We start from the raw sequence: 25380 nt of genomic DNA on the forward strand, positions 1-25380 counted from the left end.
CACTGCGGATTCAGGTACTTTGAATACTGTTTTTAACACTAGTAATATTCATTCCATCTTAGTTGGCAATGGTCACAGTATTCCAGTCACTGCCTCCGGTACCAAGTTCATAGATATTCCGTCCCGCACCCTAAAACTCAAAGATACTCTTGTTGCTCCCGACATAATCAAAAACTTGGTTTCTGTTCGTAAATTCACCACTGATAATCATGTGTCTGTTGAATTTGATCCGTCTGGTTTTTCTGTGAAGGATTTGCATTCGAGGAAGATTCTCCTTCGATGTAACAGTTCCGGGGAGCTTTATCCTATTACTGCCTCTGCCGTATCACCTTCAACATCGTCTCTGTCTCATCCTATATCCCTTGCCGTGTGCTCTCATGACATTTGGCACAGCCGTCTCGGCCACCCTGGGACAGCTATCTTAGATAATTTACGTGCAAACTCTTTCATTCAATGTAATAAAACTCAGTCTACCAAACTTTGTCATTCTTGTCAAGTTAGTAAACATGTTCTTCTGCCATTTTTTGAATCAAATTCTGTTACCTTTGCTCCCTTTGATATCATTCATAGCGACTTATGGACCTCACCATTACATGTTGAGACCGGTTTTAATTACTATCTTATCTTGTTAGACGACTTCACAAATTATCTATGGATCTTTCCTCTCAAATTAAAATCCCAAGTTTATACCAAGTTCTTGGAATTTCGTTCCTTCGTCAAAACTCAGTTCGAACGTGAAATCAAAACTTTTCAATGTGACATGGGTCGTGAATTCGACAACTCATCGTTTCATGAATTTGCTCAAAAACATGGGTTAGTTTTCCGTTTCTCATGCCCTCATACTCCTCTCAAAACGGCAAAGCTGAGCGAATGATTCGTCGTGTCAATGACATCACTCGCACACTTATGTCTCATGCATCTATCCCTCCCAAATATTGGGCCGACTCCTTACACATGGCCGTCTACCTCCACAACATTCTTCCTTCCAAAATCCTAAATTTCTCTTCTCCGGTGTCCATTCTCTATCAACGTCAACCAACCTACTCTCATATCCGCACTTTTGGTTGTCTTTGCTACCCCAATCTTTCCGCTACCACTACTCATAAGCTTTCTCCTCGTTCTACTAAGTGTGTTTTTCTTGGGTTTCCAACCCATCACCGTGGCTATCGATGTCTCGACTTAGCCACTAACAAAATCATCTTGTCTCGTCATGTGACCTTTGATGAAAACGTGTTCCCCTTCAAGAACACTGTCTCTACTTCATCAAACTGTCAAGACTCTTCCTCTACACCATCTTCCACTCTCCTTCCCTTTCGTTTCTGTTACCCAACATCTTCTAATCCTACTGTCCAGCCTACTTCCGCTGCTACATCAATTCCTTCCTCTACTGCACAGCAACGCCCTGACGTTGCTCCACCATCTTCCGCCACTACACATCCTCCTTCTCCTGCAATACAGCTCTACACACCTCCTCATCGTCGTTCTACTACAGCACATCATCTCCACATTCCTCCACAGCAGCAGTCAGCTTCCACAGCTCCTGACAGCAACACTTCAGCACCTGCAACAGCGCCTGTCTGCACCTCTTCAACACCTGCAACAGCGTCTGACTGCACTACTCATCTCCACATTCCCCCACAGCAGCAGTCAGCTTCCACAGCTCCTGACAGCAGCACTTCAGCACCTGCAACAGCGCCTGTCAGCCCATCTTCAATGCCTGCAACAGCGTCTGACTGCACCACTTCAGCGCCTGACTGCACTATCCAGGCAGTCACGCCTTCTTCTTCTACTCATCCTGGCACTTCAGCCAACTCCTCTCGTCCTGTCACTCGTGCATCTCGTGGCATCTTCCGTCCCATTCACAGATTGAACCTCAATGTTCAGACACCACAGCACATCTCCAACTTGCCAAAATCTCACCTTTATGCTCTTAGGGATACCAACTGGACCAAGGCCATGCGAGATGAGTTTATTGCTATGTTAAAAACTAACACTTGGGATCTAGTACCACGACCTATTGGATCTCATGTTATTCGTTCCATGTGGTTATTTCGTCACAAGTTTAATGCAGATGGTACATTGCAGCGATACAAAGCCCGTCTTGTTGCCAATGGTAAATCGCAACAGGTTGGCGTTGATTGTTTTGAGACTTTCAGTCCGGTTGTTAAGCCTGCCACCATTCGTACCGTTCTCAGCATTGCCACATCAAAATCTTGGCCGATTCACCAATTGGACGTTAAGAACGCTTTCCTTCATGGGGACTTATCTGAGACAGTTTATATGCATCAACCTCCGGGTTTTGTTGACCCTGCTCGACCTGATTATGTTTGTCGTCTTCGCCGATCTCTTTATGGTCTCAAACAGGCGCCTCGGGCGTGGTTCCAGAGGTTTGCGACTTTCATCACAGGTTGTGGTTTTCAGGGTAGTGTTTGTGATCCTTCTCTATTTATCTACCGGTCCGGCCGGGAAACTGCATACTTATTACTATATGTTGATGACATCATACTCACTGCCTCTACTGATGCTCTCCTAGCCCGGTTTATCGACCTGATGAAACTGGAATTTTCTATGACTGATCTTGGCCCGTTACATCATTTTTTGGGTATTACTGCTTCTCGTTCTTCCTCAGGGTTGTTTTTATCTCAGTCACTCTACACAAAGGACATCATTGCTCGTGCAACCATGACGAACTGCAAACCAGCAGCAACTCCGGTTGACACGAACTCTAAGCTCAGTGCTACTTCTGGACCAGCACTTTCGGATCCTACTTTATATCGTAGTCTGGCCGGAGCGTTACAATATCTCACTTTCACTCGACCGGATATCTCTTATGCGGTTCAGCAGGTATGTTTATTTATGCATTGTTAGGGTTTTTGGTATAATGCCTTGCCCTCTTTTGAGAGATAATGGCCATATATATTATTATTGTTTTGGTCAATTAAGGAGAATATCCTGTGACCGTAAATAAGGTAGAGTATCTTCTATTACACCCCCTTAGTCTGAGCGGGAGAGGAACAAACGCTAAGACTAGAACGAAAATTAATAAACAATTGTCTTGGAAGACCCTTGGTGAAGATATCAGCGTATTGATGTTCGGAAGGAATGTGTAAGACACGAATATCACCAATACGAACCCGTTCACGAACAAAATGGATGTCAATCTCCACATGTTTTGTACGTTGATGTTGGACCGGATCACCAGACATGTAGACAGCACTCACATTGTCACAATACACTAGAGTGGCCCGTTGTAACGGCATATGCAACTCAAGAAGTAAATTCCGGAGCCAGGTTGTTTCAGCCACAGCATTAGCGACACCCCTGTATTCTGCTTCAGCACTTGAGCGAGACACCGTTGCTTGACGTTTGGAAGACCAAGAGACAAGATTGTCTCCAAGAAAAATGCAGTAACCGGATGTTGATCGGCGTGAGTCAGGACAACCCGCCCAATCAGCATCAGAATAGGCGGTAAGGCCAGAGATGTTCGAAACCGAGAGAGACAAACCATGATCAATAGTGCCCTGAAGGTATCGAATAATGCGCTTAATGGCTTGCATGTGTAGCTCCCGAGGGTCATGCATAATAGAAGATACTCTACCTTATTTACGGTCACAGGATATTCTCCTTAATTGACCAAAACAATAATAATATATATGGCCATTATCTCTCAAAAGAGGGCAAGGCATTATACCAAAAACCCTAACAGGAAGGACCTGGAGTCACCTGGTGCTCACTGCGAACACTTTCAAAGGTTACTCGAGTAAAATACACTGTAAAAGATTATTATTCGTCATCCAATAATATCAGAGAATATATATATATATATATATATATATATATATATATATAATCGAACAATTCGTTGAATGAAAATACAGTAACGATGTTGTACATGATATATACCTGAGATAGAATTTAGTATTAAAAAACTTCCATTACAACTGGAATAAGTTAATACTGTTGTTTGACGTGGACCTACACATTCTTATAATTTTACTCCATCGACAAATATGCTGATTCCTCTTGTTTCAGCTTATTAAATATCAATTTACTCCAACACCATAATCTTAATCAAATTTTCTCCTGGTTTGTGACATATTATAACCACTATCTTGTTGCGCGTTATATATCTTTGTTAACCCATGTGATTGTGTCGTTTCTATTCTCCTTAATTTCTCCCTTGTGCATCATTATTTCTTCAAGAGGTCGTGCGATTTCAAGAGTTAATAACCCTTTTAGGCAATAAGCGAGTGTTATGAAACAAGATGGTAATGATATTGTCATCGGAAATACATGCTTGACGTGGATTCATTATTGCGGAGGTGGAAAATAAAGATGGGGTGGCTAGAAAACTAATTGGATTGGTGGGATGGCTTAAACCTATGTTTTGGACATGATTGTTTTCTTACCACTGTTAAATTTTTGGTTCTTTTTGGACTTTGGGCTGGCTTAAGCCAGCCCAAGTCTACATGTAGTTCCGCTTTATCATGAACGTGGATGGAGGAGTTCTCGGCTTTTGCCTGCATAGCTATTGTGTCAAAGAATGTACAACAGTAAAAAGAAGAAATTTTCGTTTGTTCGTATCAGAATTTTGAATGGATTCTTTCTTATCTTCCGCAAAACAAATGATAATCATACAGTATATAGTTTGAGCTAACTGGATCTAGTTGAACTGCTAGCAGGTAAGGGTGAGCATGAGTCGATATGGACCGGTTTTCACCTCAACCGCATCAAATCCAATTCACTACGCATTTCACATTTGGCATCCGCATCCAATCCAACGTCCAACGGATTTGCATCCAATGGATGGACGGATGGACAGATAGGATGCGGATAATCCAACGAATTTGTCATATAATTAAAGTTTATAATATAAAAATAAAAAAAAAACAAATTTATGGATGCTTTTAGAAATAAGACTGCATTATTTAGGGGTTTAAAATTGGATTTGAGTATAATGTTTTGAAGGTACTCAAAATTTGAAGAGGAAGAACAACCCGACCCCTTTAAAGTAAGATGTTTTTGGTGTATTTGGGATCAAGTATGTCTACTTATACATATATTGGTTTTGTATTTTGTAAGATCATCAAAATATGGCAGGAAAGGAATACCTAATTTGGCGAAAAAACATATATACTAACTTCATATTTGTATCGAAGAAGTATGATAAAAAAAAATGAACGGGTATGGATGTCCAACGGATTTTAAAGATTGCATCCAGGCCCGATCCATCATCCGATGGATTTCAAAAATTCCATCCGGATCCAATCCATTAGCGAGCGGTCCGGTCAGCCACCCGCAAAAATACTGATGGTCCCGACTAAATCCACAGATTTCGGACCAAATGCTCACCTCTAGTGGCAGGATATAGTTACAACATACAAGCTTATTTCGGTATCTTGGGCTTGGCCATGGATCAAGTTTTGGAGCTCAGACCGGTGGTAGTCTGGGGTTAAAGGCCAAGGCCAGGTAGCAACGAGGCAGAGTGTTCTGTTCTCTTACGACTGTTTTATCATTCAAAAAAACTTATAAATACTTGGTATAAGCTTGTTTATTTCTCTTAAGCCTATTCCTATGCACATGCTAAAAAAAGCTGTTTGGCATACCAGGTGGCATGTAAAACCAATTGCGCCACATTGGAAAAACCATTGGGCGATCGAGTTTCTGGCGAGCGTTATTATACAGACCACTGGCGATATTATGAGTATCATTGGCGTCATACATCCCATCGCGCGATATAAATAGTATCACCGGCGATATTAATATTATCGACCAATAGATATTTTGTAACGGCTATTTCCCCCTACTGGTTCCTATAAATACGCCATTGTATTTCTCCAAGTTACTTACACCTACTTCTACCTATATTTCACCAATTTCTCTATCTCTATCTCTATTCTCATTTTATATTTCATAATCATCAATGGCGAGATCCAATGAAGAGAAGAATGTTATTATGAATCGGTTAAGATTACAACAAGAAATGCATTTAAGGAGGTTGCAACAACTTGATGATGAGGAAGCTGAAGATAATAAACTAATCGACACTTTGATACTTGTACATACGGGACAAATACTTAGAGTTCCATATCCACAAGAAGTATTCTCAAGAAGGTATAAGTATCGAGGGAGGGAATTTTACCATCAGACACCGATGCACGATTATTTTCTTCCTAATTGTGTGTACTCTGATCAAAATTTTCAAGGTCGATTCCGTATGCCTTGTCATCTGGTGATAAAGATTATTGAAGAGATCCGTCGAGTATAACCTCAATTAACTATCAGTTTGATGCACTAAATATTAGAGGTCATAGTCCTGAAAAAAATATACTTCGGCTTTAAGGATTCTAGGTTAACCCAGACCAGCGGATGCGAACGATGAGTACCTTCGTATGGGGAAAACAACTTCGTTCACTTACCTTTCATTGTTTTGTGAAGTAATGATTAATCATTTTGGTTCAACATATTTACTAAAACCAACCGAGGAAGATGCTAGAAAAATATTGAGGGAGAATGATCAGGAAAAGGGGATTTCCAGGAATTCTAGGTAGTCTTGACTGTATGCATTGGGTATGGAAAGGATGCCCTGTTTATTGGGACGGTCAATATAAGGGTCATTATCCTAAACCAACTGTTATCCTTGAAACTGTCGCTTCTTATGATTTTTGGATATGGCATGCTTTTTTTAGTCTTCCGGATTTACAAAATTATATTAATGTTTTGCACAAGTCGCCTCTGTTTGAAGATATGAAGTATGAAATATGTACCCAAATCCATTTCACGATCAACGACCATCACTACACTCATGGGTATTATCTAGAAGATGGTATCTACTCAAAATGGTCCATTTTGGTTCAATGCTACCGCCAGCCTCCTTCCGGTGCATTGGGGCGTTCATACAGCAAGTACGGATGTGGAACACGCTTTTAGAATTTTGAAGAGAAAATTCGCTATCATTTGTGGCCCATATCGTGGGTTGAGTGCTCGTGAAATGCAAAAAACTATGCTCACTGGCACAATTCTTCATAACATGGTCATTCAGGAAACGCGCAGTGATTCAGAGTGGACTAACTATGAAGATGAAGATTTGAGGCCAGAGATTCAACCACAAAGAGGGGTCCCTGCAAGGAATTATGCTCAAATGACTAATTACATTCAGAACCAAAATTTTATGATTGTTTAAGAGATGATCTAAGAGTGAATCTTTGGGCAGAACATGCAAGATAATTATGTATTTTAAGTTATGTTTAAGTTATTTTGGTTTAGTTGTTATGTATTTTGGTTTAATTATTAAGTTATGTCGGTTTAAGTTATGTATTTTGGTTTAATTATATTTATGTATTTTGGTTTAAGTTATAATATGCGAAATTTATTTAAGTGGACTGCAACAACATTTCAAATTAATCAACTTTTCATTTCAAACTAATATTAAGTAGAATGCAATAACGATATATCAAATTATAATGTAATACTTTTAATTAAAACATAAATTAATACATCAATCATCTAGAGGAACTACTACGTCGAACTCATCCTCATCATCATCGTGGTTGTTAGTAAATCCAGCTTGTTGTTCAATCTGTGCTTGAATCCTGTCATATTCGATGTTACACACATGTTTTTGCCGTTCATAATTGAAGTGTTAGCTTGAAGAATGTTATGCTTGTCATAGTCAAACCCAAATTTTTCTTAAGAAAGACGATTTTTCTTACTTTCCTTGTTTTGAAATATCCTATCAACTGCTCTTTCCTTCTCGACGGTCTTTTTTGATGTTCCATAAACTCCATCATGTTAAATCCACCGGAACTTGCTCCTTCTAGGGATAATTTTCTAGACAGTCTTACATTGTTCCTCCCTTAAATATTTCTCTAACCACCATCATCATTGAGAACTAAGTTTGTATTTGGGTTTCTTGGGGTATCTGGTGAAGAATTTGATGGACCTGGTGAAAATGGTGAATAACTTGGTATTGAGGGAGAAGAATTATATGGTGAACTTTCAGGTACTTTTTGATTACCTACTAACACATCTAGATTATATTTGTTCAACACATTCAAAATATGATAACAACTTTAAAAAGAGAATTGTTTGCCATGTTTTCGCTGCCAATCCGTACGGACCTTTCTTTCAACATCAACATCCACAAGACCACTCTCCCGGCCTCTCCTAGCTTTCATTATCAATCCAACATAAGCGGTTATTTCATGTTAATTATAATAAAGTGTTCTGATGAGTGCCAAATATTGTATATATTTATCCCTTTTTGTTGGCATTTTAACTCATCTTTTGCGCATTAATTCTACATTTTATCCCATATTCTGTATTTTCATTGTTTTCAAGAATAAATATTTTTATTAATTAATTTTGCATTTTTAGGTAATAAATAAAGTTCGGATGAGTCGCGGAGCGAAAAGAGCAGAAAAGTAGTGAAAAGCCGGAAGAAATTACGCAAGGAAGCCGCGAAGAATGGTGCGCACAACCTCATTTTCTACACACAAAAGCGCCTCCGTTCTCAGCCATCAGATCATTTCTCAGAAGCATCCGACGGTCGCTCCTTCATAGAGCATCAAAATCTGAAGTCTCTGCCGAGCACCACAGCGCTGAAATTCCAAGCCTTCAGATTAGATGGTAGTTGAATCCAACGGTCGCTCCCTTGCTGTTCATCAAAGTTTGTTATCTCCGCCTAACACTACAACACCTAACTCCATCTGGCATCGTTGATTTTGTTGTATCATATAATCCAACGGTTGCTCATCGCTTACCTCCGCATCACCGTCCGATCTACCTACCATCTTCGCATCTCGCGGCTCAGCGTCACAGAACATCAATATTGGATGGAGCCGCCTAACACTCTATCACCCGAGCCCTACCACCTAACCAAACAACCCCCTTCTCCCATTCTATCGAACCCATCTACCACCATCACCCCCCTCTCTGCAGAACCACCTCCTTCCCTGCCGCACCACCATCATCACCACCCCTCCTGCAACAGCCACCAAACCACCAACTCTCCACAACAACCGCAACCCATCACTACTATCATCACCCCTATCACCTATTAAGCTATTTCAACAACTCCACCATCCTCTTCACTGTTAGGATTGGATTTGGTGAATTAGATTGATAGATGAAGCAATTGGAGGCGTGGATAGCATGAGGGGAGTCAGAGGAAGATTGGGTCGAAGCTATTGAGTGCTATCAGTGATTAGGTAAAACCTAATTTCAATTTTCACCAAACCCTAATTTCACTGTTTTGGGGTTTTTGATTGTTTGTATAAATAGATGATATGGGTATATGTTAGAACTCATGCTTGGAGTAGCCAACATCCAGGACTCTCATGTCCTGTTAATTTTCAATTTACAAGCTCAATTACAGTTCACTTGTTATGCTTAATGTTTTTAGTTCAATTTGCTGCTTGTTTAATGTTCATGTTCTGTTAATTCCTGTTTAGTGTGATGTTTCTGTTAATGTTTTTATTTTCATCTCCTGTTAACATGTGTCCTGTTTAGATGTTGTTCATTGTTAGTTCAGTTAGTTGTGTTCATGTTTGTTGTTGCTCACTGTTAGTATCAATTCACTGTCATGTTTAAATTTGCTGTCACAATTGATGGAATGCTAGGCTAGGTATCTGAGAAGCAATGTGCTGATTGTGTAATGGAAGAAATCAGTGCTTAGAGCAAGCTGATTTTCTTGCCATTCCTTGTGTATGCTTAGGATGCAGTGTTGATTGAGCTTTGGGAGAAACTAGTGCTTATAGCAAGCTAGTTCTCTTCCCATTCTTTTAGTATATCTCAAGAATGCCTTAGTTTTGCTCCATTTCAGTTTCACTATCATCCCTGCCCTTGGCTTAGGCCTTGGTTCATCTTGTTTTGTTCTTTGCATTTGCTGTTGCCCTGTTGTATCTTCCCTTTTGTTACTGTTTAGTTTTCATTTGCTTTGTTCCTTGTTTTGCCCTGTGTTGTTTTTGCTTGCACTGCCTTGTCTGTTTCTGCTGCACTGCTGCCTTATACTATTTGCTTCCCCTGCTGCTACTCCTTTTCCTGTTAACTGCTTTTCCTTCTTCTTGGCCTTGTGCTGTTGTGCTCTGCCACTTCTGCTGCTACATTGCCTTCTCTGTCACTTGTTCTGCTGCAGTTGCTGTTGCTGTTTCTTTTGTGCTGCAGTCTTCTTTCTTTGCACTGCTGCAGCTGTTGCTGCCACTTCTTTCTCCTGTAGCTGCTGTTGCTGTTGCCCTCCTGCAGCTGCTGTTGCTGTTGTTGCTGCTGCTTCCTGCAGCCAAGCAAAGGCAAAAACCAACTGAGCCCAAAGCTCACTTCAAAAGCTGAGCCCAATCCAATTCAGGATTAACCAAAGCCCAGTTGTTTAAGACCTAAAGCCCATAGTCCACATTTCTGAGCCCAAGCTCAGTTCATCCCAACAGTTCCAAAGGGTATTCAAAGCCCATTGATATTCAAGACCCCTTTGGTATTCAAAGCCCATTAGCAAATTTAGAACCCAAAATAGCTAGAAACTCCAAAACACACCCAGTCTCTGTGGATCGACCCGTACTTGCACGAGCTACAACCGACGACCGTGCACTTGCGGTATTACTGTAGGCCCCCGTTTTTATTACGCTTAATTTTATACATATCTCCGGGCCCACCAAGTTTTTGGCCGGGGATAATTTTTTACACCTCCCAAAGCCTGCCAAGTTTTTGGCGCCGCTGCCGGGGATCATTTTTAGGACCTTTTAGAAGCCTACCATGTTCTGCCAACCTTTTTGCATCACGAGAATTGATGTTCATGGTTTCTTCTTCATATTTACGAAATACATTTTCCCACATGGTGTTACCATGTTGTTGTGCACCATCGATACAATCTTGGGTAAAAAAAAAAACATAATCACGACAAATGCATTCATCTTCTATCATGGTGTATTTTGCACCCCGGACTTTGACCTTTATACCTTTATAGTTGCCTTGGCTTTGAGACTGTGAATCCATATTAGAAGAAATTAATAATTTTAGAGAAGGTGTGAGATTTTAAGAAGATTGGGAGATTGAGAAATTCTAGAAAAATTTAGAAACTCTGGTGTAAATTGAAATGAGTTTTAAATTGGGTATTTATCGAGTGTCTCACTCCATGATAGCACCTAATTTGGTATTTTTTTGATCAAACTCATTTACATTAAATGAGAGACCCCATTCCATATCCCTTACTCTAAGATACAAAGAATATGAAAAATTTATATTAAACCTAATCTAGTGGTTTCAGGTTAAATTATCAATATAGGTTTTCCAAGCCACCTTCCAAATTCCATAACTCATTACTATATAATTTGGAATCCAATGTCCACGTCTATGAAAATTAATCTAATGCTTTCTATAATTAGAAAAGTAAAAAAAAAATTGGAGTAAAAAAGAGTTAGATTTGTGTATACTCCTTGATGTAGAGGTGTAAATTGGGTTGTGCCAGCACGAGCACAGCCCAGCCCAACACGCTAAAATTTGAGCCCAGTCCAGCACGTTAGTTTCGTGGGATGTGCTGGGTTAGCCTAATCGGCATAGTAGCACAGCACATCACGCGGCACGGATAAGCACGTGGCCCAGCCCAGCCAAGCACGTTAAGAAAGCACGTCGTAGCATGCACAAATACACCATATAACAAAGGCATAATACATCATATTTTTTGTATATTTCATAAAAGAGTCACTATTCTAGCTAGTTTTTGACATTTTATGCTGGCTTATTTATAACCACATATATAATACCTTAATATTTGGATACATTTCAATATCGTTGTTATAATGTCGTCACCTATATTTGACTAGAACATTAATTTACATGACAATAATCCAATTTTATATTTGATGGGCTATTTCTTTTTATTGAACAAATTTGTTAATTTTACTTGAAATAATTTCAAATGATATGTTGTCTATTTAAATTCTCGTGATAATGTCCGATTTAATGTATACATTAAGTGATTTCAATTTTTTTATAGCACGTGTGCCAGCATGGCACGACACAACACGTTTATTCATGTGCTGTCCCCGTGGACTGTGTTGTGTCTAGCTTTTGACTAGTAAAGCACAACACGACACATCATGTTTAATCATTGGCACAGCACAGCACGACACATGGCACGTGAAGCACGCGATTTCGTGTGCCGGGATGTGCCGGGATGACACGTTTTACACCTCTATCTTGATGAGTGTGCACGTAATATTTAAGTTTCCAAGGATGCTAATTGAGGCTACCATCTTGTTTGGGGGTGTATCGATATATATATATATAAGACAAAAAAGCAATTGTCTTTGGGTTCGTACACTCCCAAGCAAGTTCCCCTCATTAACAGGCTTGTAAATTTTCACCACTGATTTAAATTAGAGAGTTATATAACGAGGATCGAGATTCTAAATATATAAAATAACGAGAGAAACAGATAACTAATCAACCGATCACTCTTGAGTGAACATGTCAAATATGTATATTTTTATTACAGAGGAGCGTGCATGTAATTAAAGCCAGTAAACATTTATTGGGGTTAAACAATTTCAAAATGATGTGAGAAAACATAAAGTTATTTATAGTATCCAGGCACCCCATCCGTAACTCATTAATTTTTCCTTGACGGCAAACCTTATGGTACTTGGAGGATCTAAGCTTGCTGTCAGTATAGCAACAAAAGGTGCCCTAGATGTTGAGCCTTAGAGTTGAATCCTGATTTTGGGCATACTGAAATCTTTCTGGACATATTGAGACAAAAAAGGTTGTGAAATAGTAAACTTAGATAACCCCTTAACCCAAATTTTTTTTAATGACAAATCTGCCCTTTACGTATTAGTGTTAGTAATATTGATTAGTGATTAAATATTTTGTTTAGTGATTAAGATAATTTTCAGAATTATAAAAGTTGTTTAGATGAAAAATTTTGGGGAAAAAATCAAAGTTTTTATTGAGAATGAGAGAAAGAGAAGGAGAAAGTGAGAAAATTTTAATTCTTGATTCAATGGAGGATGAGGAGGGTCATAATTCATCTAAAAAACCTAGGAAAATACACATCAACTACACCAATGATTCCCAAATGGTTGATTTCTTAGATTATGAGAATGATTTTACACCCACTCAAACTCAAGCTCAAACTCAAGATGATGATTTTTATGAACCAAATCCTGATGATGAAGACATTGATGAGGAACCCAATGCTTCTGATACACAGGTACACTTCTATCCTATGCTTAATCTCACTTCTATAGCTCCCAATGATCAAACGTTAGGTTTTTTGGATCATGGTTCGGCGAAACAAGTTGAGGTTCGGCTCACATCTATGAGCCGAATCTACCAATTGATGAACGGTTCGGCCCACTGAATCTATTTGCATCATGGGCCGAACCTATAGTTTTCAATTCCAAATCTTTTACTAGAAACTAGTTCGTCTTATATGAAAGTTTCATAGTAAGCCGAACAACATCCTGAATATCCCGGAAAAAAAATTTACTGGTTCGGCTTATATTTCGAAAATAGTATGAGCCTAACATCAATTTGTTATTTTTTGGGTTAAAATGTTATTATTGGTTCGGCACATATTGAGAATATCGTATAAGCCGAAACCTCTAAATGTTCATGGTTCGGCACATAATATGATTATTGTATGAGCCGAACATAAAATTTTAATTTTTGGGTTGAAATATTATTATTGGTTTGGCACATATTGAGAACATCGTATAAGCTGAAACCTTTAAATGTTCAGGGTTCGGCACATAATATGATTATCATATGAGTCTAATAGGTCTATTATTTTCCCTTTCAAGTATTTTAACCTTGTGATATTCTTTGTAGATCGTACCCATGGAAGATCAACCTGATCCAGTAGACATAATTCACGAGGATACCAAGGATCACTTCCAAAATGATTTGGTATGTAAGAACCTTTTGTTTACATTAATGTTGTCGGAATATTCCAAAGTTTTTCTTACCAATTACTTTTTTTGGAATGTACGTAGAGATGGAAAACTAAACCCGAAGTTCTTGATTGGCTTGAGGAACACGCGATGAAGATAAATTGTTTACTAGTTAAAGGACAACAAATCCGATGAGATCGTTTTGAAATGATTTGTGAGCGTAGTGGAACCGTCGCTAGCAAGGTTAAAAAGGGTACTGTATACGTTGGGAAGACCGAGAGAAAGAATAGGAAGAAGACGAAGAAAAGAAATTGCCCTTTCAAGATCGTTTTCAACCTCAAAAACAAGTCCTTGAACAAAGAAGATCAGTATTGGATAATGAATAAAGATATGGATTGTCGTCATAACCACCCATGTCCCAAAGACCTTCATGGACATGCGAAAGTAGCGCGACTCAAACCCGATGAGATGATAGAAGTGGATAAAATGACACGAGCACGTTTGCCACCGTCTAGGATTCTTAGAAAATTGAAGGCGGACAACAAGAATAACAAGTCGACTATGCAAACTATCTACAATGCAAGAAAAAAGATTAGAAGACTCAATTTGCAAGGTAGGATGGTGATGTAACAAGTAATGTGGTTAGGGTTGAAGAATAACTACGCTTGCCAAAAGAAGTTGGATGAGTTAGGTCAAGTCACACACCTTTTCCTTGCCCACCCGGAATGTGTCCAATTGGCTCTATGCTTCCACAAGTTATTATATTGGATTGCACGTATAAGACTAATAAATATGAGATGCCGTTGATGAACATTGTGGGGCATACTTAGACAAAGGTACCGTTCACCGTGGCTTTTTGTTTCTTGAAAAACGAGAAGAAAGAGAGTTACATTTGGGCGTTAGAACAATTGAAGTTAATCTTCCGGGAGGGTGCTCTTCCTAAAGTGTTCGTTTCCGATCAAGATTCATCGTTGATGTATGGTATTAAGAAGGTATTTCCGGATGCATTCAATTTTCTTTGTACGTTTCACATATGGTGCAATGTGAGGAAAAAATGTGAATCGAAAATTCAACCACTTAAGTTTAAGGAAATAGAGAATATTGCTAAAATCCAACCGATGGAGACACGAGTAAAGAAAAAGAAGGAATTCTTGAAATAATATGAACATAATGAGATGTCGTGGGCTTCTTCCAAGGCGAATGGGAAGCTTTGGCATGGTCAATCACCGAGGATGTCTACGAAGAAATTTTTAAAATGCTTATTAAAGCACTGGAAGACCGGCTACCCGATGTCATTACTTACTTGGTCAAAGATGTGTTGGAACCTAATAAGGGTTCGTGTTTTTTTTCACAAATCGGCACAAACACTTCGACAACCAAGCCAAAAGTATGGTAGATTCGGCTCATTATCGGTTAAAGAAGAACCTTTTTAGATGTGTTGACACTTTTGTCACGGTTTTTGATGCAATTGATGAATATTTTAAAAGTGATGTTGTGAGAATTAAAGCCGCCTTCGAGCATAACCTTATGTTCAGACACAAGAATTATGATAGTAAATGGCTACGGGAATTAACTTATAGAGTCTCACATTTATGCATCGACTTTTTGATGGAAGAAGTGGATTTGATTAAGACATTAGGCGCCAACTTGGAGGAAGAGTGTGTTTGTAAAATGAAGACATCTATGGGACTTCCATGCTGCCACGACCTACTTCGGTACAAGGATGGTATCATACCACTTGAGAATATTGATCATTTTTGGAAACAATTAAGCTTCGATCCTATCCCAACCGAAGAAGACGAGGATGATCTAGAGATATAGGACACCACAAATAGCAAAAAGTTGGCAGACATGTATAGGAATATGGCCAAGGTCAAAAAAAATTCTTGTGGGACAACATGATGCCGGTCATGTATCCTTTCACCCAAGAAAATATTTTGGAACCGGAGAAGAGTGAACCGAAAGGTAGGAAGAGTAAGAAAATGAATAATTTTCAAACTAGACAAGCCAACAAGGAACTATTGGGTAATAAAAGGGATCCATCCGGCGTTGACTACCATGATGCAAGGATTAAAAAAGCAAAGAAGGAAATTGAGAAGTTGATGAAGGAGGAAGAAGTCAAAGTTCCAAAAAAAAAAAAAACGAAGTCGTCCAAGTATTCAAAAAGCCGAAACAAGTAATAAAGAGGTGAATAATAATGATTGTTCGTCACAAGCAAAGGATAGTAAAGAGGATGTCAAGGGGAAGGCTATGATGTATCCTTCACAAACTAAGATAAAGGAGAAAAAGACCGTACATGAAATTGGTAGGATTAGAGGACCTAGAAGAGATAAGTCCGGTAAGTATTTGAGGCCTATCAATTTTATATACAATAACTACTTGGAAGATCTATCGCTAATAATTTATGAGCATATTGTAGCAATGGACGACGTGCAAGGTGATGTAAATTGTGGATATTACGTCACGGCGGAACAACTTGGTCCTTTTAAGGAAGGGAACAATCTTGTGCCCCCTGAAAATGAAGTTAACTATATTCAGCAACGATTGTTACAAACCCTACGTGAAAACAAAGATTTCTATAAGACAATGATGAGAACAGGTGCAAGAGGAGATGCATGGGTGGCAACGGAGTACATTGCATTTGAACGTCGTTTGCATGGGGATTTTATCATTACCGAAGAATATTGGATGTCAATGCCCATTTGTGGGTTTTTAATAACGGATACATTCGATTGCATCGTACACTGTTTCTCATGGACGGGTAGTAGCTTTACTTACGCGCCTCCAACAAAACCTTGCAATGATGGTGTAAAGGATAGAAGACTTGTTCTTGGATTTGTTCAAAATTATCATTTTATCGACCTCAAACTTAGACCCGGTTGCCCATTACCACCCTTGATGAGTGCAGCCTTTTGGCCTAGATTTGAAAATAATTTTGCGATGGATTGGTGTGAAAATTATGCGACGGAAATGGATCTTTTGATATCTTTGAATGTTCAGCCTCCAAGTGGACAAGTAATTATGTTTTCAAGTAATGAAGATGAAGATGATAAGCAAGAAGTCAGTGAAGATGATGAGAATATGGTCAGCGAAGAGGATGAGAAAGAGGTCAGTGAAGAGGATGAGATTCGTTTAGGATCTCCATAAAAATGTTTCATGGATTTATCCGCGTATTTTGTGTCTTTTGATTTTCGTGTATGATGAGGATGATATTTTAACTAGAATTGCAATTACAAGTACCCATCAAAACGAAATACTTGAATGATTTACTTTTTGGTTATGAAACATGTCTTTTTTCTAGAAACTGGAACCATGAACACAGGAGATGGTTCGGCTTGTACCTTTAGTTCAAGAAAAGCCGAACCCGACAGAGTGATGAAAATCCAGAGTTTTTCTGTCAGTTTCGGCTTCTAATATTATTTCACAGCAAGCCGAACCTGACCAAAAAAAAACATGAGTTACTCGGCTAGGTTCGGCTTGTATTATACTTTTTTAAGAAAGCCGAACAATGGATTTCAACATTCGGCGCATAACTGGAATTACAGGATAAGACGAACCTTTCATGATTCATGAACACAAAAAATATTATATCATTCCAAATAGACTTTTAAAATTCATAGAAAATGTGGATTACACACCACTTACATAATAACCTTACAATAATTTCTAATCGAATTCTTCTAATATATATCTTAAACGGGTAATGAGAAACCTTCTAAGAATCGAATTCTTTCCTTTCCATCTTCGCCATTCCTCTAGATACCGATCTTCAATCTCAGTGTTTGTTTCACCCTTGAGACGATATAGACTCAGAATCCGAACTAAAGCTATAAAGACTTTCACCGTTTCTTTAATAGTTTCAATTCGGCAAAAAAGGCCGCACTATCCCGGTTGTGAGGATTACCCGTTTCGGTGCTGAAGGATTCATGAATTCTAACAAAGTAGTACATACTCATCAAAACCTTCACTCGTCGTTCTTCACCCTTCTTTGGATAGTATGCTACGTAATTAGTGCAAAGAGACGAATCTTCTTCTAAAGTAAACTCATGAGTTGGGGGTGCCATTTTTTTTAGTATATGCTCTAAGATTATGAAAAACCATGTATGCCTATATATAATACAGGTTACAACGGCTATATATTTCATAAAAGAGTCGTTCATAGATTTTTGTGCAAAAATAGACAATGTTCGGCTCATAAGAAGGTTTGAACATAAGCCGAATCCGTTTATGTAACGGCTAGAATTTCAAATTTTGAAACTTCTTACAGGTTCGGCTTATACGAGTTTGCAGATCTAAGCCGAACCATCCACTGATTTACATAATAGTTCAATCTTAAATTATCTCTAATGAATCTCGGCGATTAGTTCTCTAATAAATCTCGGAGTTCTTCTCCTCAACCATGTATAACACATTCCAAGCTCGTATCTTCCTCCATGGCGTATTTCACAAAGGATTTGAACTCTAGCTTCCTTAAAAAAGAAGAATACCGAAGTTGGTATGCAAACTAAAGCGTTAAGCGGTGTGGAACTTCATTTAAAATATTAACCTTCTCTTCATTAGTATCCATGGGATGACATTGATTGACCCATCTTAATATTCGGATGTAATCTCGCATAGTATAACAGATACCTTCAAATCTTTCAGATAATTCCATCCACTTACGACGTTTTGGATTCCTATCTAACTCAAAATGAAATTCTTTAACTCTTTTCCAAAACATCGAATGATGTTCATTAGGCCGCTCACAATAGGTTCTAATAAAAGCTCTGACAAGAATTTTATCATCTTCAACGGTGAATGGTTCCATTTTTGAGTAGAAATGCAACAAGAATTTTAGCATCCCACTATATATAGAAATTCCCCAACAGATCAATAGTTTAAGAAAAAAATAAAAAAACTAGCCATTGAACTCTAATTATACTATCGAAATTAAAGGTTCGGCGCAAAACTAATACCATCGAATAAACCAAACCTGAAGGACAAATGATTCGGCGCGTAACTAACATTACAGGATACGCCGAACCAGAGTTTCCAGATTCGGCGCATAACTCAAATTACAGGATCAACCGAACCAGAATAAATTGCTGGTAATAAGTAACTAATTAACTGTTATTCAGTTCATTAAAACATGAAATTCAAGGTGTCCATAATACAATCCCAACACCATTAAAAACAAAGTTCAGCACCTAAAACAGAAGGTGTTTGCAATACCATAAAAGTGTACTTAAAACTTAAGAAAACTTTAAAAGGAACTTGGAAACGTAAAAGGGCATTTAACAACGACCCCTCTTCTTAGTTGCACGACCACCTCTTCTTCCACCTTGGTCTTCATCTTCCGACGCATCATTACCGGGTTGGCCGGTAGCACCATCTTGGCTTGTACCTTCACCAACTTGTCGAGACCTCTTAGTGGTAGGCTTTTGTGCGGGTTCCTCGGGTCCTTCTCCTTAGTTGATGATTGCATCCCACTTTTTGTAGAGGTATTTTTTTTCTTCCACGGTCATTGGTGTTTTGCAACCAAGTTTGGCCTTCATTTTTTTCAACATCTCCCTACCCACGACAACCTATTTTTTCATTTTTCAACAACTTATAACCGTGAGGTTGAAGATATTTTTACCATAACTAATATATGAAAATAGTATAAAATGAAGTCATTCTTACCATTATCTTGAAAGCGTTGACTACATCTTCCGAAGTAGACTTGTTGGAGATCTTGATTGCCTTCTCCTTCCCCTTATCAACAACCTTTTGACTTTTCTTATTGATAATGAAGGGATGAGAAATTTGGTTATACCAATCATATTGCCCGGATCCTCTTCACATGGATCATCAAGTAAAGGTGCTAACTTGGACGCATCTAATGTGTGATCGTCTAAGTTATTCCAAAACTCAAGGGTGGGATCAGGATCATACTTTGGTTCCCAAGATGAAGTGGTGCTTTTAGTTCATTGACCACTCTTTGGTAACAACCTGAATTTCTCATCAAATAAAGGAACCTTTTGCACGCATCCTAATTGACGGAGTACTCGCCGAGGATCGTATATAACATAACCACCGGGATACCACAATGGCACATGATACATACCTACCGGCATATCCTGATCTTCAACAACTTCATCTTCCTTCTCATATGGTTGAAAAGTGACATCATCAACACCCAGTAGGTCTAACGTCTATCTCAATCTTGCCACCAAGTGTTTTTTGTTTCTTTTCTTCGAGTCCTCGTATTAGTACCGTGCTGCAGTTTTCTCTGTATCAACATAATCGACATCCTTCTCAAATACTTTGGCCAAGTTCAAAATTGGGAAATGATTATATATCCACACCTACATCCAAAGAACACATTCAAAAATCAAAGGAGTTAAAGTGATAAAAACAATTTTTACTTGGAAACATCAAAGTAAGAATAAAGTTTGCGAACTCAGAGAACTGTTCGGCTTATATGGATCAAGTATTATAAGCCTAAACAAATAAATAACAAGTACGACTTATACGATTTTATGGTTATAAGCCGAACCATACTCTGAACTCCCAAAAGTTACCTAGAGCAACGTGAAGTTCCCTCCGATATTTGTACTTGTCAACCTAGACGTAGTGGAAAGTTGTTCCATCAGGTAAGCGAGTGTAGCCGTTCCCCAAGCATACTTGTTACAAGTTTCAAGATTCTTTACCAATTGGAGATAATTAGCATTTACCTTGTTTCGGTTGTGTCGGGAAAGATGTATCTACCAAGAGTATAAAGCAAGTAGGAAGTTCCGGCTTACTTCACGTTGAAGGGATCGATTATTCTCTGCTTTGTGTTCTCAAACTCCTTTTTCAAGTTAGTCATCTTGATCTTCTTACGTCATTGGGAGTGCATACAGAATTGACATCTTTAACGGATCGACCAAACTCCAACTCAGTTTTGTTTGAATCCCAACCTAGACTTTCCTCGAACAAATTGTAGAGCTCATCCCAATTCATGTCATAAAAATCAGCATCCACACTTCTACCCCTTGCTTTAAGGCCTGTAATCTTTCTAGCCTCATCAGGAGTGATTTCCATCTCTCCAAAAGGTAATTGAAATGTGTAAGTTTCTGGACAAAAGCGCTCGGTAAAGGCATAGGTCTAACACTATCATATTCCTTATGTCCATAATTGATAGCAGGCCATAAAGCGCTGGCTTGTACGTAAGCAATCACCTCAAGAACCTCTTCAGAAAGTTTTCATTCCGCTGACCTGTGGTGTCTCAATACTCGGACTGCGTGGTTGTGATCAGGAGTCTCATAAATTCTCTTCTCCCAAGATTCGGCATAACCAATCAACACATTTCCTCCATATTCCGGAATACCATGAGGCAAACCATCTGATCGAGGTGTAATTACGTCATCTTCATCAGGAATGTGTAAACTAGTGATCCGTCGATCAACATCGTCCTTCTCTTTCTCGGGTTCTGCCACCTTCTTACCTTTCTTTTCTTTCTTGGGTTTTCCTTGGGGTTGTGTTTCTTGATGAACTTCTTGATTATCATCAACTTTTTCATCTTCAGATATTCTTTCTTCTTGTCTTTCAATTCTTACTTGTTCAGCTTCTTCTTCTAAAATGCCTCCTCTACCTCCCGCTCCCAATTTTTTCTTACCTCCTCCTCTAGGATCGGGATTTTTAGAAGTAGAAAGTGTTACCTCCATCTTCTTCCTCTTTGTAGCTACATTGGTCCTGACACAAGTATGAAAGTTATAATACTAATTCGAACAACAAAGGGATTTGGAATGCCAAATACTTGTAAGAAAATAAGAATGTTCGGCTTATCCCAAATAGCACATACACGCGGAACTATGTCTTAACATTTTTCTTACCGTACACAGAGAGTGGTTCGGCGCATAAGTACCAAAGACTTATAATCCGATTCTACATATTCGGCTCACAACCAAAACTATCGAATAAGACGAACCTACAATAATGAATTGAAACATGTATTCGGCGCAACATGATATCGTATAGATAAGCTGATCCATTACACTTATAAAATTTATGAATTTTAACAATGATATTCGTCTCAATCCTAATACTATCGAATAAGCCGAATCTAGAGTTATGATTGAAACATATATTCCGCGCAAATTGGTGTCATACAAATAAGCCGATCCTACACATGCAGAATTCATGAAATTCAAACAACATTAATCGGCGCAAAACTAATACTACCATATAAGCCGATCCTAAACACATGCAAAATTTCTGAAATTCAAAAACCATTTATGCGGCGCAAAACTAATACTACCATATAAGCCGATCCTATAGACATGCAAAATTTATAGAATTCACACAACATAAATTCGGCTCAAATTTAACACCATCGAATAAGCCGATCCTAAAAATAAGGCTCTGTGTCATTAAGATCGGCTCAAAACTAATATGCATTTTAAGCCGAGCCGTTCATATGCACTTTCAGGGTTCAGTTTTAAAAACAGCTCGGCGCACATCTCAAATTAGTTTTACGCCGAATCAAACCCTGTAACCGCCGCACAAACAGTTTTTTGACGAATTAAACCTATTAAAGCAATCAAAAACATCAAATACCAGATGGGTTTGTAGAATTAACCTTCTTATTCTCATTTCAGGAGTTGTTTCTTCTTCAATCTCTTCTTCGGGGTTGATTTGTGGTTCATTTTCAGTTTCTTCTTCACTCTCTAAATCTTCTTGTTCTTCAATAGGTTGTTCAATTGATCGATTAGAACGACTTACGTTCTTACGACGACCCATTATATAGATGAGTTTAATCGCCGATTAAGTTTTCACGAATCGACGATCAAATTTTGGCGACGAATCGATGAAATAAAAATGATGGAGAAGAAGTTCTCCTGTTGCTGTGGAGAGGAAGGAGAAGGTGAATGAAACTGATTTTTGTGATTATTGATTTTAGGTTATTGTATTAGGGTTAGAGATAGATTAGTTATTTAAAAGATTAAGGGTATATAAGTAATTGAACTACCATAAGGTACTCCTTATAAAATCACCCACATTAGGACTATTGCTTTGTATGCCTAGAAAGATTTAGGTATGCCCAAAATCAGGGTTGTTAGAGTTGGAGACCCGAATGCATTTTCCTTTATACCGGGAAAAGAAAAAGCAGGCCCAACTGAATGCCCATAACCCATTAGCTCCACGATCGTCCTACTTCATCCCCAATTTATTGTTGTCATGTACGTGTCAACACCAGAAACATACTACCCTCCTCTGCATGTTTGCCACATTGAAACTCCTATACGTGGACTACTAAAAAAAACAAACTCCACCAACTTTCATTCCAAACCATGGTTAACTCAAACCATCACCAGCATTCACAACCAAACAGTATATATATCGAAGCAGAGACCATCTCAAATCATTACCAACAAAAACAATGATGTTAAGAGAAGCAGCAGCAGCAAATCAAACAATCCCAACCATTCAAATCCCTCAAGATTGGTCTCACCATCTCGATAACCCAACAACGGCTCAGATGATCTTATCTCATCATCTCCCTGTAAGTGGCATTTCTTCTTCTTCTTCTACTTCATTATCTGAAGTTCTGTTAACAGCATTAACCCGTTACAACAAACTAAACGGTAGCACCGATACGAACACAACCGAAATATCTGGTGGTAGTGGTGGTTGTGTAACGGTAGATCCGCATGATTATTACTGTGATGAATTTCGGATGTACGATTTTAAAGTGAGACGTTGTACGCGTGCCGATCAGCACGAATGGGTTGATTGCCCGTACGTTCATCCTGATGAGAAGGCACGGAGGCGGGACCCGGTTAGGTTCAACTACAGTGCTACGGGGTGCACTGAATTTCGTAAGGGGAGTTGTAAGAAGGGTGACGCGTGTGAGTACGCACACGGCGTATTTGAGTCTTGGTTACACCCGGATCGTTATCGTACTCAGGCTTGTAAAGATGGGATTGATTGCCGGAGGAAGATTTGTTCTTTGCTCATACGGTTGATCAGCTCCGAGTTGTATCAACTCATAGGAACTCGCCTATGCTGACCGAGTCGCCTCGGTCTTCTTACGATGGCTCTCCGATTCGAAATGGGATTGAATCGTACTTCATGAAGGTCTCAGCGGCTGCCGCAGCGTCTCCGACATCAACATTGATGATGCATTCTTCGCAATCAGCACCAATGTCGCCGATGTCACCCGTTTCTGGTTATTGTTCACCATTTTGTGAGTCACCTCGGCGATCCCTGTTTAATAACTTGCCATCGACTCCGACTCGGTCCGTGGCTCGTAGTTCCGATTTCTGGGATTTGGATAGAAACTCCTTCGAAGAGGAACTAATGATTCAAAGGGTTGAATCCGGAAGAAAAGTGCGTGAAAATTTATTGGCCAAACTTATACAGGAAAATTCATTCAAGCGAGTGCACTCGTTCAATCCGACTCCAGATGTTGGATGGGTATCTGATTTACTGAAGTAATATCCTGAATCGGTGGTGAGTTCCTGACAGTATTTGTTTCTACTTTCTACTTCTTGTTGTGTCTGTAATTTTTATTTCTGTATTGGTGTAAACAGCAATTTGTATTGCATAGCATTATTGATCATTATGTTTGTTATTAGAAGGTTAATAACTATGTCTAATATGCACTATTATGGTGGTAATTTGTTTGTGTATGTTTTTCCTATGTAATGATATATATTGTATTTGAGAATAAAACATGAATTGAGCTAGTGTCTATGCAAACAATTTAAATTATGTGATCCTGTACAACTAATCCGTCAGATTCAGCCATTGTTGGGAATACTCAAACAGAGTTAGCCTTAAACGAGACCGAGTCAAATGGTTAGGAGTCTCTTTTCTCTTAATCTTAGTTTTTTGGTTCTTTCAACTGACAAGATTTCATAGGAATTGTTTGGTATACCTCAACGCATTCAAAATTAGGTTCCCCCTTCAAATTATCCATTCTAACAACCTTATATTCATTGGTTTCGCTAAGATAACCAAACCCGGTGTATACATCATATTTCTTCCGATTCAATCTGGTAGACTCTGAAGAATAACATACTCCTTTGTAATGGGGTTACAAATATAAGCAGGTTCATAATCAGATGAAAAATCATAATAATTAGGATTCAGACAAATCAATCCATTACACGAACCAATAATCTATCATGATGATTCTCATTAGGGTCAAAGCAGTGAAACGGTTGATGTTCATAGGGGTGTTGATTTCCCATGTACCTATGGTGATAAGGAGGTGCCAATGTAGGAAAAATTAACTTACCAGGAAAATCGGTGAGATGAGATAAGTGAAATTGAGAGAAGGATGGACTGGATACGAGATTTCCCAAGGGTTTACAAACTAATTTACACTGTAATACCGATTCTGCTTAAGATGTCTACTAAGATCTCTGCTGGGAGATTGATCAACAGATACTATAAGAGAAACAAGGATGGATTCTTAGGTTTAGAAGAAGATGGTGATGGAAACTAGAGAGTTGGAAATGAATGAATCGGGGAATTAGACTGTAGTGGA

General features: G+C 38.7%; 1 protein-coding gene across 1 annotated transcript; it reads left to right on the forward strand.

Annotated features, from left to right (window-relative positions):
* The first annotated feature begins 23205 nt into the window (after nt 1-23205).
* Nucleotides 23206-24462, forward strand: LOC113292763 (zinc finger CCCH domain-containing protein 20-like). Its single transcript, XM_026541629.1, has one exon. The coding sequence runs from the start codon at nt 23266-23268 to the stop codon at nt 23893-23895; it is 630 nt and encodes a 209-aa protein (XP_026397414.1). The 5' UTR covers nt 23206-23265; the 3' UTR covers nt 23896-24462.
* The last annotated feature ends 918 nt before the right edge of the window (nt 24463-25380 follow it).

This window comes from Papaver somniferum, chromosome 7 (assembly GCF_003573695.1).
Source record: "Papaver somniferum cultivar HN1 chromosome 7, ASM357369v1, whole genome shotgun sequence".
Classification (NCBI taxonomy): Eukaryota; Viridiplantae; Streptophyta; class Magnoliopsida; order Ranunculales; family Papaveraceae; genus Papaver; species Papaver somniferum.

What these genes read in the sequence shown, in the direction of transcription:
- LOC113292763 (XM_026541629.1), top strand. Translation starts at nt 23,266, where the DNA reads ATGATGTTAAGAGAAGCAGCAGCAGCAAATCAAACAATCCCAACCATT.